The 17,591-nt window shown below is 41.0% G+C and overlaps 1 protein-coding gene across 1 annotated transcript in view; it reads left to right on the forward strand.

Moving 5' to 3' along the window:
* pvrl2l (PVR cell adhesion molecule related 2 like) overlaps positions 1–17,591 on the forward strand; it is a 315,269-nt gene that overhangs the window by 292,895 nt on the left and 4,783 nt on the right. The window contains exons 7-9 of the mRNA XM_040020160.1: positions 7,072–7,204; positions 11,428–11,485; positions 15,794–15,889. Of these exons, the coding sequence (XP_039876094.1) occupies positions 7,072–7,204; positions 11,428–11,485; positions 15,794–15,889 (287 nt within the window). The remainder of the gene's footprint in view (positions 1–7,071; positions 7,205–11,427; positions 11,486–15,793; positions 15,890–17,591) is intronic.

A 17,591-nucleotide genomic window follows, 5' to 3' on the forward strand; every position in this document is an offset into this window, starting at 1 on the left:
CTGTCTGTGAGTCAGTTTGTCTTTTCAGAGCTGGTAAATACAAGAGGGCCCACTAATGTCGCTTTTTGTGAGTCAGAGTTGTTGTTGGTGATGGTGGGAGTGGGGAGCCTTGGGAAAAATAGGTGTTTTTCTAAAGGAAGGATAAAGAAACACAGGCATTTCTTCATGTTGGCACTCCAGCAGAGAGCAAGTGAGCAACAGACTGAGATATAAAGCGACGGAGAGGCTGTGAAATGGAAGGAAACAAAGTGAGTGAGTGTGGCTTAATTGGAGGCATAAAGAAGCACAGTGCAGTAATCTGATGAAGGACTGAAGGACGATAAGTGTTAAAAGAGAAAAAGTCGTTAAAACATGGCATCGGAAAGAATGAGAAGATACAGAGAGGAGGGGAAAGGGGAGAGGAACTATGAGAGGCAGTTGTTTTTCCAGTGTCACTCACGGCCTCCCTCGGGAGTGTTTAGACCTTTAAAACCTCCTCTTTTCCAGAGGCCGCTAACACTCCTATCACCCTTTCCCCCTCCTCTTCCCTCCATCGTTTCACTGCTACACATCTCTCCATCGCCCTCCTGCTTGAACTCCAGCACTGCTGAGTTTTCTCTCCTCCATCCCCGCCTCACTTTCATTCTGCTCTCTGTTTTCCTTCCTTCCTTCTGTTCCTTCCTCTGTTTTCCTCTCCCGTCGCTCCTCTTTTGTTCCCGCCGACTCTCAGATCTTCGTATTCTTTTCTCGACTCCCCTCCTGCTTCCCACCTTTCCTCCGACACTGAAGCCGCTATTTATAAATTGACTAACTGTACGTGAGCGTGGCGTTCGGGGAGAGAGGCAGGCAGAATGAAAGGAAGTGCGCGAATTGTTTCGTGCTGGTGTGCAAAAACAAAGCTGTGCAACAAACTTCGGCTGCTGAATCTGTAACAGTCGTTCATATCCTGTCACGCTGCATCGCGTCATGTTACATTTCAGGTATGCAGCCGCGGCAGTTTGTAGAAAAACCTGTTTCTTTTAAAGTTCTCGGAGGTCTTGAGCAATTTTTCTCAAAACATTTGGTTAACACAGCTTTAAAAAAGTGTGAGGCAGCTATTCAATCAACTGTGAGTTTAGTGTTCACTTCTTGAAATGGCCTTTTATGGATGAGTGAACAGCAGCACCAGCCTTCAGTTCTGAGTATAACATCATTTCACTGGTTATTGTTACAACTCCCCATTTTCTACAGAACTGTGAATCTGTGCGACTTCTGCAAGACAGACATTGTTTGACTTGAAATTACAAAAAAATAGGCTTTACTGCTGGTGTGTGTTGCTTCACACACATTTTGAACGCTGTCTTTCGCTCACAGTCAACAAAGTCTGCAGAGCCCATGGACTGTATATAAGAAAAGGCATATAGCCTTTTATTGAGACAAGTGACGCCGATGCTAACGTGTGTTAAACCCGCTTTCTTTCTTAAACCTGCCAGCAACTTCTACTGCTCGCTTGATCAGTTACATCAATAATAATCTAAAGACTTTTTGAATATACAAAGTGATGCTAATTTTCTAGCTCAGGGTCCCATTCAGACTCCCATGCAGCACGATGAAGAAGATGAAGGAGGGTATGCTTCATGGGGGGGCTCCCTTGTGACTGACACGTCCCCAGTGTATCAGCTGGCAGTGTCCTTGGGCTGTCAGTCAGATGTGTAATGTCTGGTGTCAAGAAATCAAGACTGCAAAAGCCAAAATGCTACAGTTGAGGCTCAAAAAGGTTACAGTTACTGTGCTGTATATACGTTAACATAACAGTAAAGGGTAAGCCTTTGAGGTACCACAGCTGTCATAAATCCCTCAGGACTGCTGATTAACCAAAGCATATGGTTTAAACATAATGCCATCGCTGATGTTATCGACTGTTGATGCTGACCTGGAATTCCTGAACATTATAAGCAGACTTTTAGTTGAGCACTTGTTTTGCTGTGTGCTGTTTTTTTTTTTTTTGGCGAGTTAAATTTTTATTTTTTTTTTATTCATGTTGTGTATCAGAGAGAGTTAAGAGCGGGCCTTGGGCGCAATGTGTTTCTCTGTTGGCTAATACAGCCCACACACTGGAGCCTTTCGCATGGGAGAGAAATGGAGCACTTTACACAGGGGTTGTTATTTCAGTTTCATTTAAACTCCATGTGATACAGTAGCAATTTCTCACCACTTGAGTGTCACATAGATAATAGCATTATATCTGCAGATTTGGGGTGCTCAGCTGCCAGGCGATGGAGTGAAAAACGGACAGAAATAGACGGCGCTAAAGGAGTGAAGGTCTGCTGTGGTGCGCTTGTGCACACCAGTGAATTCTCACCCACTCGTTTTTTACATTTAAAAAGTGTTGCTACAGTGCGAAGCCTAGGCTATTGATTTAAGAGTATAAATGTTTGATAATTCAGATAAATATTCTACAACTCCAATAGGAAGCAGCGCTGATGAGGAAATCGGCCGCTGTGTTAGATAAACATTGAATGTAATGGATGAGGTGAGTGAACGTGAAAGGAGAGGTTTTCTACGGTTTGTTTGAACCAAAGAAATAGAGCAGAATTTGTGTTGACTCACCACAGGTGAAACATCCATGTGGGGATTTAAAAAGTTGAAGTAAATAAACAGAATCAAATGGATTTGGCCCTGCGGGTCATAAATAAGTGATTTTAAAACTTTTTGGTTGTTCTGTTTTTTTTCTGTTTCTGTTGAACTTTCGGCTTGAACTAGGAGCTGGAAATAAATGTATATTGTTATGTTAAGGCACGTTTCCATCCATATATGGTGCAAATTTTGAGAAAAAGCATTCCCTATGATGTTCAGGAACCACTGCAACACAGTGGGAATGAGGCAAGAAGGTCCTGGGTTTGAATCCACTGGCCGGCTGTTGGCTCTCCTTGTTGAGTTTGTGGATTTTCCCTCTGCCTGCATTGGTTCTCTCCAGGCACTCCCAGAGCTTCCTCCTACAGTCCAAAGTAATGCTATTAGGTACACTGGTGATCCTAAATTGGCAATAAATGTGACTGTGAGAAGGTTGTCTGCCTCTCTGTGATAACCCTTTGATAGACTGGTGACCTGTCTTGGATGTAGAAGTGAAAGATTTTGGAAAGGGTTATATATAGGGTATTTCTAAGGTTTGGGGACTGCAGCTAGAAAATGGAAAATGGAGAAGCTGGAGTGGCTGGCCTACCAAAATGATTCACAGAGCGCAATGACAACTCATACAGGGGGAAACAAAAGAACTAAGAACAACATCGAAGGAACCGCAGGCCTCACTTGTCTCAGTTATGGTCAGAGATCGTGATACAACAATAAGAACTATAATAACATAAGAGGCTGGAAAAAAATTGCACCCATAGGAGCGTTCCAAGGAGAAAACAACTGCTGACCAAAAAAAACACAAAGACTCGTCATCTTGATGATCCCCGATACTTTTGGGAAAATATTCTTTGGACTGATGAGACAAAAGTTTAACTTTGGAAGGTTTGAGTCTTGTTACATTTGGCACAAAACTAACACAGCAACAGTCAACAAGTGTTAGCGTGATGGTCTGAACATCAGTTCATGCCCTAAAGCTAAATCACATTTCGGATATGCAGCAAAGCAATGATCCGAAATGCAGCAGCAAGTCCAACTCTGAAAGCTAAAAAGCAAAAACCAAATGAAAGTTTTGGAGGTTTAGTTTTAACCAAGTCAAATGTCCAAAATAAAATCTGATTGAGATGCTTTGGCAAGGCCTTGAACACACTGTTCACGCTCAAAAACCTTCCAGTCTGCCTTAATTCAATCAGTTCTGCAAAAAAAAAAAGAGTTAAAATTCCAACAATGTCAAAGACTTATTGAAAGTTATCCCAAGAGCTAGTTCGTGCTGCCAACAGGGGTAGATTTGAATAGCTTTTTCCCCTTAATACGAAGGAAGAGGCCTCGAGGCAGACACAGGACATGCTGGAGAAATGATATCTCTCGGCTGGCCTGGGAACACCTTGGTGTTCCCCCAGACAAGCTGGAGGAGGTCGATGGGGAGAGGGAGGTCTGGGCTTCTCCTCTTAGGCTGCTGCCACCGGGACCTGGCCCCGGATAAGTGGAAGAAGATGGATGGATGGATGGAATCATCATTTGAAAACTGCATTATGTATGTTCTCAGGTTGCTTTTTCTCTAAGGTTTAAATCTGGAATATGTAACTGTGACAAACATGCAAAAAAAAAAAGTCAGCAAGGCAGTTTAACGTGAAAGTAAAGCACTATCCTGTAAAACCCGACCTTTTTAATAGCACCAAGCTGGCAAATAGCTCGCTTCCAAGTTTTCCAGACGACTATATTTTTTTAAAACCAGCTGGCATGAGCCAATTTAATATTCTAGTTGCTTTAAATCTAACCAAACAACCAGATAAAATCCCAAACGCAGAATGCAAAATCAAACATCCATAATTGAGCTGTCATAGTTTGCTCTGCTCTTCATATTCTGACCCTGTGCTCTCATAGTCATGGCTTGCAAATTGATAAGAGCTCTGGTTTTCTATCTCTTTCCATACTTATGTAAATTAATTTCTCTCTTGTGTCCACACATACTGCCTGGCATTTCCTGACCTTTTATTTTTGGGACCCTTTACTTCAGGGCCTCTCTCGTGGCCATGTAAAGATGGACGGCTGTCAAAAATGAAAAGAACAGTTAGCGATTGGTCCTGTTATTACCCTGTTTATCTAAAAATAGAATATTGCCCTCGTCAGTGACATTTTCAAGAGTTAAACGTGAAAACTTTGTTGAATATTCAGCTGCTCAAAGAAACTAGAAGAAATTGCATTCAGTTTATCTGCCTCTATTGAAGTTGCACATAAAGGCAGGTGGATAGACACAAGCTTGCTGTTGCAATGTGCAATTCAACATCTCCGCTCCGCCTGCAGTCAGAACAACAGGTGGGTTTGACGAGGATATTTTTGCCTGTTCAGAAGTGGATTTCCTGAGAGATTATTAAGACCAGTTTTGCATCTGCCCTGCTAGAAACAAACTGCTTTCCTCTTCCATCCATCTTCCCTTCCCTCCAGGGCTGTACTCTGTTTCACATCCTCCATCTCTGACCAATCAGGTTTCTGTGCCTCTCCCGGTAAGAAAAAAAATAAAATAAGCCCATTCCCCCACCCACCATTTCCATATTTTCCACGCAGCTTCTGTTGTGCGCCACCGTGACTCATTGTTTATTGAAAGGCAGTCTGTTATTGACCACAAAAAAAAATCAATGGCAAACATCCGCAGTGTAAACTCTGATAACACCGTGGAACACATCAAACGAGCATGCAAAGAGAAAAGAGGAAGTTGCATTTATGTTTGTGTGGTTTTACAGTTCGAGCAATGAGGAAAGGCTGGTGTTACCCTCTCCTCCCCCTCCCTCCATCTGCCTCCCCTCATTTTCCTCATTCCTTCCCACATCTCCCATCTAGCTTCATTTCTTCTTCATGTTTACTCCTCTTTCCCCTTCTCATTCTATTCCTCGCCTTTTCCCTCAGACTGTGTATGTGATCATGCATAACTTAGACTTGCTACCTCTTCTGTCTGTGACCAATATGGCAGACATGGTAACTGTGAAGACACACACAGACACACACACAGGCCTGGATTTATCCAATTAATATAAAATACTTGCCATATTTATCTATTTATCTATATATCTATAATGTTGGAACAGAGTGCCACCTGCTGGCCAGGAAGAGCAAATGCATCCTTATTTTATTCATGGCTAAAATCAAACACTGGTTGATCATATGGACAACTTACAATTAAGGGGTTTGCTTATATAATTAGCAATAATATAGTTTATTTACCTTTTTATTTTTACAATTATTTCATGCCTCTGAAACCTCTACAGCCATTTTAATAGAATAATCACCTTAATGAATGATCAAAAAATATCTATTATTGTGTTTCATTTTTTGTTTTTTCATTGAAAAGTGTCGTATTCGTGTTGTTTTTGCCTTATCATTTGCATCAATGTACTCGAGGCTAATGGCTTTATACCCAGGAAACACATTTGTGTGATTGTTGCAAATATGTTTTCAGTCTCAAAAGCTACGATTAAAGAGAAGAGTCAAGCAGTTCTGTGTGCTGTATTTACAGCGCCGTTTTGTTTCTTGCTGCAGCAGCAACAAAGGTTGTTTTTTTTTATTTATATATTTTTTTAGATAAACACTCAAACATCAGCTAAACATAATGCTAAACGAGTGGAAATTGTGTGGGCTATTATCCTTTTATCATCCCCTTAGCAAATGCAGTAGTGTGTGTTTACTTCAGTGTTACTGATGAAATAGGTCTTCATAAGGGGAGAACAAAGACCTGTGAAAAACAGCTCAACCCTCCCTTTTGTTGTTTCTGCCAAACTCCCTGTGATAGTCAGCAGTTGAGCAGAACGATCCATGGTGGATATTGTGTGCCGTTTGCAGCTGCTGTCTCTCTCTCTCTCGTTTTTTTTTTTTTCTTTTAAATAAGAGCGAACGGTAATGAGAGGCTTTTACAGTCAATTCAGATGCCTCACTGCCCTCTGGAAATCATAAACAGGCTCTTAATTGAAGGGAAATGTCGAGGTCAGCATGAGGCTCAGCTGAAGATTTACAGCATTCATGAGTGTTGGCGTATAACAGAGACCTTAGAAGTGCTTTCATTTACTAGAATTTCTATGAATTCTTTATGTCTCTCCTTCTTTGTATCTGTGTTTCCGTGTCACCTTTTATTGGTGCATACATTGCTGACACCGAATAGAAAGTTGGCTTTGATTTTCTTAGTCGTGTACAGCTTCTTGTGATGGCTCATTTTACTCACGTGCCATTTCTGCGTCTGCGTGTTTGCTGTTTGTTTAACATGTTTTCCTCAGTTTCAGTTTTATGTTTCTCACAGCTACAAATTATCTTCTTTCATTCGATCTTCTTGCTTCTGCAAAAAAAGGAAAAAACACATAAAAGAACAAATTTTTGCAAGTGAGCAACATTAAAGTGCCAGTAGCAGCCCCATGAAATTTAAATGAACTGCTGATAATCTTCTCCCTCTTTTCTCTCTGTTTTTCATTCGCGTCTCTTCTCTGTGTCCCCTGCAAGAAGAGGAACGGCAACTCATCCAAGGTCCATCAACAGGTGCCGTAATAGGAGCGATCCTCGGTGCTCTCATCTTCATCTGCATAGTCATCATCGGCACCATCTTCTTCATCCGCAACCGGCAGGAGGACGCAGAGTAAGTCTTCATTAGCAATCCTGTATCTACTTAATCGTTTATTTAACCTCCTGAGCAAAACTAATCCCCCCTCGAGGACTAAGGCTCATTAAGACTTGTTACATGTCATGAGGGAACCCACCAGAGGAAGCTCTGTGATAAATCCTGACCTGAAGTTTATAGCATGAGGCTGCTGGGAGATTTTATTCCCAAAATGTTCTGCTCTGAGCTCCCATTTCAGCTCCTGCAGTTCCCCTCCTGGGCTTCAGCTGTAAATGGAGATTTATTAAACTCCAGTTTGAAGGAGGGGTTTTCCAATCTGAGGCTTCTTGTAGAGGCCTCCAGTAAATTAACAAACATGCAGCTATTGTTTACCGCCTGTTTGCTGAGTCAGGGGTTAATTAGATTTCGTTGGAGACGCCTTGCTGATGCCGTGCAGCTACTTCCAGTAAACTGATGCAACAAAAAAGATGGAATTTATGGTGATTACTAAGCATAAATGATTAACCATAAATAATGCTTGCAGAGTCGGGGTCAGAGTAAACATCTACTGAGTGATTAATAATTCTGATTAAGGATAGGAAAAGAACCTCTGTCCAGGCTAACACTCCCTCTGGCAACCCCCCCCCCCACACACACACACACACACACACACATAAAACATATTAAGGATTGTACCTTAACATAAAACTGTTGTCGAAATTCACCAGAGAAACACACACACACACACACACACATATGAAGAGAGAGAGAGTATGCATAGTATGCAAACGGCTACCAAACAGCCATCATAATTCGTCATACAACGAGAACAGGACAAATCAACAATTGACAATGACTAATTAATATTAAAATCTGTAACATAATGTATTGTTTGGAGTTTAGTCTGTTACTGTTACTATTTTTACCATTTCTTCTTGGAGCAACTGTAACCCACATCATTTCCTTCCTGTATCTTTCGCTCGTTTCTCCTCCTCTTCTTTTCTATTTTTTCTAAACTGAGGACCTGATGGCTTTGAACTTTTCTTGTCCATCTTCCATTGGTTTTAATTTTGCACTCCAGCATGAACACCCATTCCCCAACCTGAGGATCACCACAACATAACCTAATAGACCTACACCTTAGTTCACAGATTCACTTTGTCTAAGGTGCATTTCTGAGATTTCACACAACCCAGGATTCAAATCATGAATACATAATTTACAACATTATGAATGAAATGTGCTCTACTTGGAAGCAGACGGCCCCCCTCCCCTTTCGACGGGTTGTGTGTGAGACTTTAAATCATCAAACTGTAAATTATAAATTTTAAATTGTTATTGATCCCTTTACCCCGAGTCCTAAAGCGTATATTTATTTTCTTACTGTTCTTATATTTATTGTTTGTTTACTTGCACTGCTGTAACTGGAGTCTCATCGTCTCGTCTCTCTATAAACTGGACTGTATGTAGCGGAGATGACAATAAAGTTTACTTTGACTTCAGCAGCAAGCAGGCGCACCGAGGGCTCTCGTGCTCACTTTTCACGTATAGAATTTCGAAAAACCATCGGTGCAAATTATAAGTCTGTATCATGATGTCTGGTGTTTTTGTGTTTGTTGTTTTGTTTTTATTTTGTTTTATTTTGCGAGTTGGTTATTAGATGCTGCTCCAGCCAGCCAGAGAATCCCCCGCTGCCCCGCCCTCTCCTCCCTGTGCCGCAAGGGAGTAGAGGGCCCCACTCACCTCTTCACGGCTAACTGCCCCTTAGTTTTATCTGCTCCTCAGAAATCAAGAGTTTTGGGGAGGAGGTGTGGATGTGCGCTGTTGCCCAGCAGTCAGATGTTCATGTCACATCTGTCCGCTCTATTCACCACACATATCACCTCTGGGGGTAGCTAGTGCGTCTTCTTACACATCTGTTGGGGCGGAGGTATGTGTGTGTATGACTGGGCCTGAGTTTGGGACTTGTTGCGCCTTAACCCCTGTGGGACATGGCGGAGGGTTGCTCCTCTTACTGCTCTCATTTGATCGTTACTGCCTCTTTGTGGATGTCGGTAGTTGGTGGTTCGGCGCACATGGTCAGATGATCTGGCGTGTTCACTGACCTGCTTCCTTGGAGGTTGTGTTTCGGGGTGGCTCAGGCCTTGTTGTGGTGGGGGTCTCTGGGGGGTGTTGGGCTGTTATCAGGAGCCTGGGGCACAAGGCCTCTGGGCCCGGTCCTTGGCTCGTGTCTGGTGGATGGTCAGCTGCCCATTGCTCCCAAGGAGCTCATTGCTCCTTTGGAGCTCTTGCCCTGCAGCCATGGGGGATCTGTCTTCCTTCTGCTTCGCTGGGCATGCAGTTATTATTGTGACGTGCAGCCTCTTCAGTGCTCTTGGTGGGCTGCGGACGGCCCGGGTCTCCTGGGCCTTCCTCTGTCTGGTTCTGGCTCCCAGGGGCCGTGTTGCGGCGTCTAATCCTCTTCATCAAGTACTTTCATGACAAATGCACACACACTTTGTTTGTTTTTGTTGTTATTTCTCTGTCAGTTGGTTTGTCTTGATTGTGTTTTGTTACAAATGCAGCAACTGATGACCTGTCATGTTTTATTTGTACTTGGTCCTTTATTGTTGTGTTTATTCCCTATTTTTCTCTTTTTTCTTATTCTTTCTCTTTTCTCTTCTCTTTTCTTACGCCTGACAGCTCTGCATTCTTACACTCCACATATATAAAATAATTAAAAATAAATAAAAAACAGGTGAACAAGAGAAGCCTATAAAGTTCATAGATCTCCTCTCCTCAGATGTGTTTGGCACAACGATGCACTCAGACCATGGTTCTGCTTGTCAAAGCTGCCGGACAGACCGGGTTACTAAAAAATGAAAATAAAAGTTGTGTCTTACCGGTGTCAGCAACAGCTTTCAAAAGGTGCAACAAGGTGAGCAGTCTCCATTTCGGCTTTGCATCACATTTTTCACAGTTTCTCTAACACTTGGTGAGTAGTTTGGCTGTTTGCAGACAAATCGTTGTCTCTGGTGACCACAGCAACCGGCTCACAGCCAAAGTGATCACACGGAGATTTTCAGTCCAGTACTGCACACCTCTTCCTCTACAATTACTCACCAACTGGTCACAGAAAACATTTTCCCAAGCAGCCAGAGGTCTCTGCAACCAGTTGGGGAATATATTTTTCTATTGTGACCAACAAACTGGCCTCCAGGCTGGTGTGATGAAGGCCTAAGGCTACCATCTGTGATTAGCATCTATATTGGTTGATTGTAGCATGGTTGCTATGTACAGATACGGATACTTTTAGTTATTACTTAGTAATGCTATAATTTCACTCTTCAAACCTGAAGAACAAACGTTTTGGACTGCATATCAAATAGCATTATTTGCTAGGTAAATGCATTAAAAAGGCTCAAAAAGCACCAAAAACATGGTCAAGAGGTCGAGTACTGTGACTCGTATTATTACCCAAGCCCGAGAGCTGCTGGCATTTGTCAGTCAAAGCAGCCACAGCCAGAAAGAAAAGATAAGTTATAAAAGGAAATTAGGTAAAGAGACCAAAACCTTTTTTTGTTTGTTAGCCACACAGGTCCACGTGTTTATTTCTATAGTAAAATTAGACATTTTAACATCACAGGCTATGGTGGTAGATGCTCTTTTGTAACCAGCTTCAAGTGGCCACTCCAAAAACTTCAGTTTTTGGCAGTTTAGCATTGGCTTCATTTTTCAGCTCTAAGCATGATGCTTGGATGAAACTAGGGTGAATATTGGAGCCCAGAAACACAACTCCACGTGAATGAATGCTGGTACTGGATTATTTCTGCTGGGTAATAAGGTTATTGTTGTTATTTTTGACTTGTTAGGAGAGGCTTTACTGTGTCTGTGGTTTCGTAGAGGCTTTTAAAGGTTTCTTAAATGAAGCTGTGGATCTTATTTTCAAATCCTACGTGTTAACGGGTTCTCCAAGTCCATCTACAGTAGCACGCATTTTTAAAAACTCTTTCTAAAGTTGATTTCTTAACCATCAGTGCTTGTTTTTCTTTAACTCAAAATGTTTAGGTTTTTTGTTTTTCCTCATAGTGCTGAATTTTGTAAGAAAAGAATCTAGATTAAATGATAACAGCATGTGACATCTTTGCAGTTTGACATTTCAAGACTTTATATTTCTGTGATCTCTCAGTGGCCCAAGTTGTTTCTCCGTTGAATACAAAGAAATCTGTCTTAATGAAACAGAGATCAATACCACATTACCACTTTGTCTTTTGTCCAATCAGGGGCCCACCCAAGCACAAGCCCCCTCCCCCAGTGAAGGCAGGCAGCTCAACAGAAATGGTGAGTGGTCGGCGCGGTTTCAGATCAATCCTTATTGTCACCACAATTATATTCCACTCACACACACAAATACACACACAGTCCATTTGGACACTCATGATGGGGCTAATGGCTATTGATCGGAGATCCGAGTTGGCTTACGTGTGCCGAAATAATTAGCTTGGTTTTTCGTAAAGAGGTCCATTAGAGCACTCCTCTCCTCGCCATGTCTGTTACTTTATTCCATCACTCACATTTTGATACGCTTGAGCCACATTATGTAATGTGACTAAAACTCTATAATTTTATGTTGATTAGATTGTATAAAAGATGTCTAAAAGGCTATAAATGCCTTGGCTGAAAGGAAGGTTCACAGGGTTCAACAGTGGAGGTTTATTAGGCATTTACAGGATTTTCTGCAAAGCGCCGACTGTAGAACATGACCAAATGACAGCATTATCTCTGTAGCTCTATATTTATGCATAACTCTTTGAGGGCAAGTCTCGGCCAAGTCGCAAGGCTTTTCTTTTAACATTTTTCTTTCAAAGTTGCTATCAGTGGGAGTTTTTTTTACATATCTTAGATGGTGTTCTTTTGATGCCTAATGATTGAATATTCCAGCCGTATGATCGTGCAAATGCAAATTTTGAGGGAGCCACATCTGTTATCTTGTTAAATAAAGATAAATGCATTCAAACTTTTAACTTTTTATAGTTAGAACCAGCATTCCTATCAATTATGATAACCCTGTGCTCGCCAGTGTCCTGTAATTGAAATCTTGGGACAAGACTGCTACCGCTGGGTGTTTATAGAGAACGTAAGAAGTCAGCTTCCTTTGGAAGAAAAAACTTCAGGGAGTTTTGTAATGCCTAATTAAACAGGAAAGTGGTGAAAGCTCCATTTTAGTAGAATTTTGCTATAAAATGTGATAAATGTTCTCAACAGCATCAGTCATTTTTTGAACAGACCTTCATTTCCTTTTGCAAATAAATTACGCCAAACTTGTCAGTGCAATATTTAGTGGTCTAATCACGATCTAGATTACAGCAGTTACTTTGACGTTATTATAATCAATAAAAACAACTGATAAGGCTTTAAAACAACAGCTGAATCGCTGTAATAATCTTAGATCTCTTTTAAAAGTGGAGTGCTCTTTAAGCATCTGAATGCAAAAACTGTGAGCAAGTTTCATAGTGCTAGGATCATATGTGAGCTAGCATGGGCAGCAGAGAGCTAAACGGCCCACGTGAAAAGCAAAGAAAGGAATAGAAATTGAATTTTATTGGCCTTTTCATTCATTTAGATTCATAACAAATTACCAGCAAATGAAATTATTGAGCTCTTGAACTGGATGTCTTTCAATCATAATCTGGATATCATGGCTACACCTAAAAACTGGCCTTCATCAGCTCAAGTTTCATCACTTTCCAAACATCAAATTAAGTTGTGCAGAAACACAAGTAGACTTGAGCCATTAGGTGAGGACACTTGCCTGTTAACCCTCTAAGTCATCCAGTTTTTGATTGAGTTGGTTTTAAAGATTGTTTTTTATTTGTTCCCTGATTGCTAAGACATCTGAGAACAATCTAATAGAAACTAAAAAATGCATGTTGCGTAGGGTTGCAATTAGCAATAGGACAGATGGCCTCACATTTGACTCTGTATACTGTGTATACTTACATACAGAGCAGTTCATGGTCAATTCAAACACTGCACGTTCATCTGGCTGCAAAACAATCCCAAATCATCACCCCTTCATCATCGTGCTTCACACTTGGTATAGCTGGTAAAAGGTGCATGAGCTTAAACGCTGTGTGGCACTACCCATTATGCCTAAACATCTCTACTTAGCCTCTTCTGTCCAAACAACATTGCTCAAAAAATCTTGTGGTTTGTTTAGATAAACTTTGCAAACCTAAGCTGTCCTGTCATGTTCTATATAGAGAGAAGAGGCTTCTCCTGGAAACCCTTTGAAAAAAGCCATACTTGTCCAGTCTTTTTTAATTGTACTGACATAAAGTCAAAAATCAAATAGATTAAGATGTAGCTCTGAGATGTTTCGCAATTACTTTGAGCACTGCATCGTCTAACATTCAGATTTTTATCTGCTGGGCCATCCAATCCCGAGAATATTGTGGCATTTTGTTAACACACACCTGAATGGTCCAGACCAGCAAGCTGCCAAAACCTCACTTAGCTGTTACTTACCCTCTTAATTGCTATAGAAACATGTGGGTGTTGTTCACAGGGCCGCACAAAGTCCTGTGAAAATTCTTTTTCACATGACTGTAGGGTTATGGTCGCCAGCAGTCAGTAGGATAAGCCCAGTACGGTCAACGTGCCGACACATTTACACCTCAGACGATGTTCAGTTTTTCAGTCAATAGCCCTTTTGTTCCACTCACATGCATTTGGTTTGTTATAGAACAATGCAGCCGACTGAAAAGAGCAGCATGCATTTTCTATAAAAATCATCTGAAATGGCTCAGCCATGGAGATAACTAAGTAGACTGCGGTGATAATTCAGGCAGACTTTCGTCCTACATTAATATTACAGATGTTTTTACAATCCGTCACTAAGCTTTTCAAATGAAACATAAAGTAGTCAGCTGAGGTTTCTGAGGAGATAACAACAGAATGAAAAAATAAAGACAAAAGTAAGGTAAAGACACCATGACGTAGTAGCCAAATAATCTTCTCTGAGTTTCGGGTTCATGATATCATGGTAACCCTCCCTAACCTACCACAGCTTGACTACAAGTACTGTTCAGCTGGTGTAAAAAGAACCAAGGGAGACTTCAAAACAGATACACGATAACCTCCAGGATAAAGGTACAACAGTGCAGACACACCTCCCATGGCTTTCTGAATGAAAATGGGCTCCATGGAACAAGACCCCACTTTTGAAAGAGAAACATAAAAAAAAGCTCAGGTGTTTGTTCAAATGCATGCTGACAGGCCACATTGCTTCTGGGAGAATATTCTTTGGACAGAAAAAAACAAAATTAGAGCTTTTTGGTAAGTCGCATCAGCTTCATGTCCACAAAAGAAAATTTTCAAAGAAAGATCAAAGGAAATCCTCCCTATGAAATATGGAAGAGGCTTACTCATGTTAGAAGGTTGCTTTGCTGTGCCGGTCGCAGGGGTGCTTCAATCTGTGCAAGGCAGAGAGAAATCATAAAAAAGACGAGTATTTGTTGAAAAAGCATCTGAGGCTGCCTAAATCACAGTTCATTGATTGTCCAACAAGCTAATGTCCCAAAAATGTACTTCTTAAAGCACCAAAGGATGGACATGAAGGAAACCCTGAATCTTTCTGAAGTTTTATGAGTCCCTATTTTAAAGCAGTGTAACTGCTCTTGCTTGAAAGTTGCTGATGTCTTGAAGATGTACGCAAGTTGTTCTTTGGTGTTAATGCACGACAATACACTAGTCGTGGCAAAACTGAAGCCGATCTCACTTCAAATTCATCACATGTGAACGCTTGTTTACAGTGCCTTAAAACGCTATTATTTACGGACAGTTAGTACATTTTAACCTCAATCTATGATAGTTTCCTAAACAAAACGAGGAGTTTTGGTGACTAAATGTAACCAAACAGTGAGCTAAAACCAACTGAACCAGTCATGCTTTCTTCTTATGTGGATGTATGTGTCACTCAAGAATCAACATCAAAGGATATATTGTGCATGTTTCTCTGAAGCCAGCCGTTTCTGACACAACAGCAGTATTTCGATGCACTAGGTTGATTTAGCATGTATGGAAACTGGCAAAGCACAAAGAACAAAGCATGCATGAAAACTGGAAGACGTGAAGTTTGGTCAAGCAAAGTTAAACTGGACTTCAAAGTGTAACCCCATTATAAGTTACCGAGAGAAAAAAATACAAGAAAGGCTTGATTGCAGTGATTGCCTTTAAAAAAGGTAAGCTCCAAAATATTAGGTTAAGCCTCCTGAATTTTCCTTCCCTGCCCTTTTCATTATTTAAAATAATGTTATGTTAAAATCAAGCGAAAGCTCTCTCGACAATTGAATAATGACATGTGGAACCCAATTATTTTTTTCAATTTTAACTTATTTCTGTGAAAATTCTGATTATTGGCCGTAGTAACAAAACGGCAAAGGTCGTGTGCTTAAAACAACTTTTCATGCTTGTAAATGAAACCACTATGAATCATTGTGCGTGTGTGTGTGTACATCAAATACACACACGTGTAAGAGTGTGTTATTCTCTCACAGGTTACATATTCTCACTCTAAGATCCTATTTTATTGCACTGTTTCCACTTTGCTCTCTTCCCTGTGTGTTGATGTGGTTTCTGTACATGCAGCTCAACAAGCCATCAGAGCCTCCCACAGCCACAGAGACGGCGCCTCTCAGCCCAGGAGAGGTTTACTACGAGCCCACAGGGAGAGAGCCTGTCACTGTAACTATAACACACATAAATATGCACACACGCACACACGCACACAAACACGCTCGCAGATACAAAAGCATGTTTTGCTCACTGACACATGAGCCACACTTCAGCCACAGGGGCTCCATATCTGTTTGGACAGCTACACACTGTCGTGGGGGCCTCATGGTGTTTTCACTTTGTACCAATCAATCAACTGTTATTAATATTAAGCTGTGAATAATTACTTGAACTTCATAAAATGGTATTCTAATTAAATGTAAAAATGAAAGTCTTCACAACTTCCTGTGTTATCCCATAATCCCTCTGGTATGTAAATGAGTTGTGATAATTACTTAAGAGACATTCTGTAGTCTTCAGGTCAACTGATTTACATATATTATTAACAATCACATACAGTTAATTCCAAAAGTATTGAGACCTCTTTGCTTTCTGCGCAGTTTACTGGACTGTAGGTTTAATTTTAAATGGATAAAAATTGTGCTTTTACCCTTTAGTCTACGCTTAATATAATAATAATCAAGTAAAAACATGCATTTATGTAAAGTACTCATACCTTTAATTCAGTGTAGAAGCCCCTTTGGCAGAAGCTTTGAGTTTTCCTGTGACTGTAGATGCTTGCACACATGGATTTAGGCGGTTCATCGTGGCGGATCCATTTCCAGACTGAATGAAAGCAGATGTTAAACATCTTCAGTCCTTCCACAGTTTGGGGGCAGGAGGGGTTAAATTTGGGCCACTTAATGAAAGTTAGAGATTCACATGTGTAGCAAAACTTACAAGGTACTGGCGTGATTGTTGGGGTGAAAAATCACCCCAGTCTCAGGACAAGCGCACGCTTTAAAATGTTTTCTTCAAGGACTTTTCTGTGTTTGGCTCCATTCATCCTTCTCTCTTCAACCCTCTATTTCTGCCCAAAAAGTTCAATATTTGCCTCATCAGATGCTTTCAGAGTGCATTAAATGCCATTTGGCAAACTCTGAGGAGGCCGCCATGTGCCTTTTAGTCCAGAGTGGCTTCTGTCTAGCTGTTCCACCTCTAAGGTCTAATTAATGAACTGCTTTCCAGCATGTTCTCCTGCATCTGCAGAGCAATTGTGGAGCCAAAGGTTACATAGTGTTTTCTATTTTAAAAGACGGGGCCAGTTCCATTAACATCTTTATGGGAGGCAGGGAAACGTTGTACATTTTGTTAGCATGGCCACAGCCAATGACATCAGTGGATGCAACTTTGGGATCACTGATAGCACAGTAACAGCTCTACACCAACACGTTCGTCTGTGAATACTTCCTCACATGTTGGTTTTTGCAGCTTTACTTGTGCGATTTCACATTCAAGAATTGTACCTAAACTATATCCATTCAATTCTATTTACTGCATGTGGAATCCAATCAGGTTTTTAAGGATTAATTACAGCAAAAATTAATTACAACAAACACTAATTACAGCCTTCAGGATCCCACCAAGTGCCGGACGCCCACGATGGTGTTTTGGGGGGTAAATCTGGTCAGTTCAGCCTTTAAATAGATGTCACTTTATGCTGAGTTTGATTGCAAAGTTGCACGTAAAAAGTTGTCTTTATTGCACATTAGAAATAATTCTAAAAAGTTTTCTTGATGTCCTGCTAACAATCTGAAAGGACTTTGGTAGAGGATCATTAGGGGGTCCTTTGTCCCTCTTGGGGGGATACTCCCACGGGGTTTAAATCTGG

The sequence above is a fragment of the Simochromis diagramma genome, unplaced genomic scaffold, assembly GCF_900408965.1.
Source record: "Simochromis diagramma unplaced genomic scaffold, fSimDia1.1 OVJJ01000753.1, whole genome shotgun sequence".
Classification (NCBI taxonomy): domain Eukaryota; kingdom Metazoa; phylum Chordata; class Actinopteri; order Cichliformes; family Cichlidae; genus Simochromis; species Simochromis diagramma.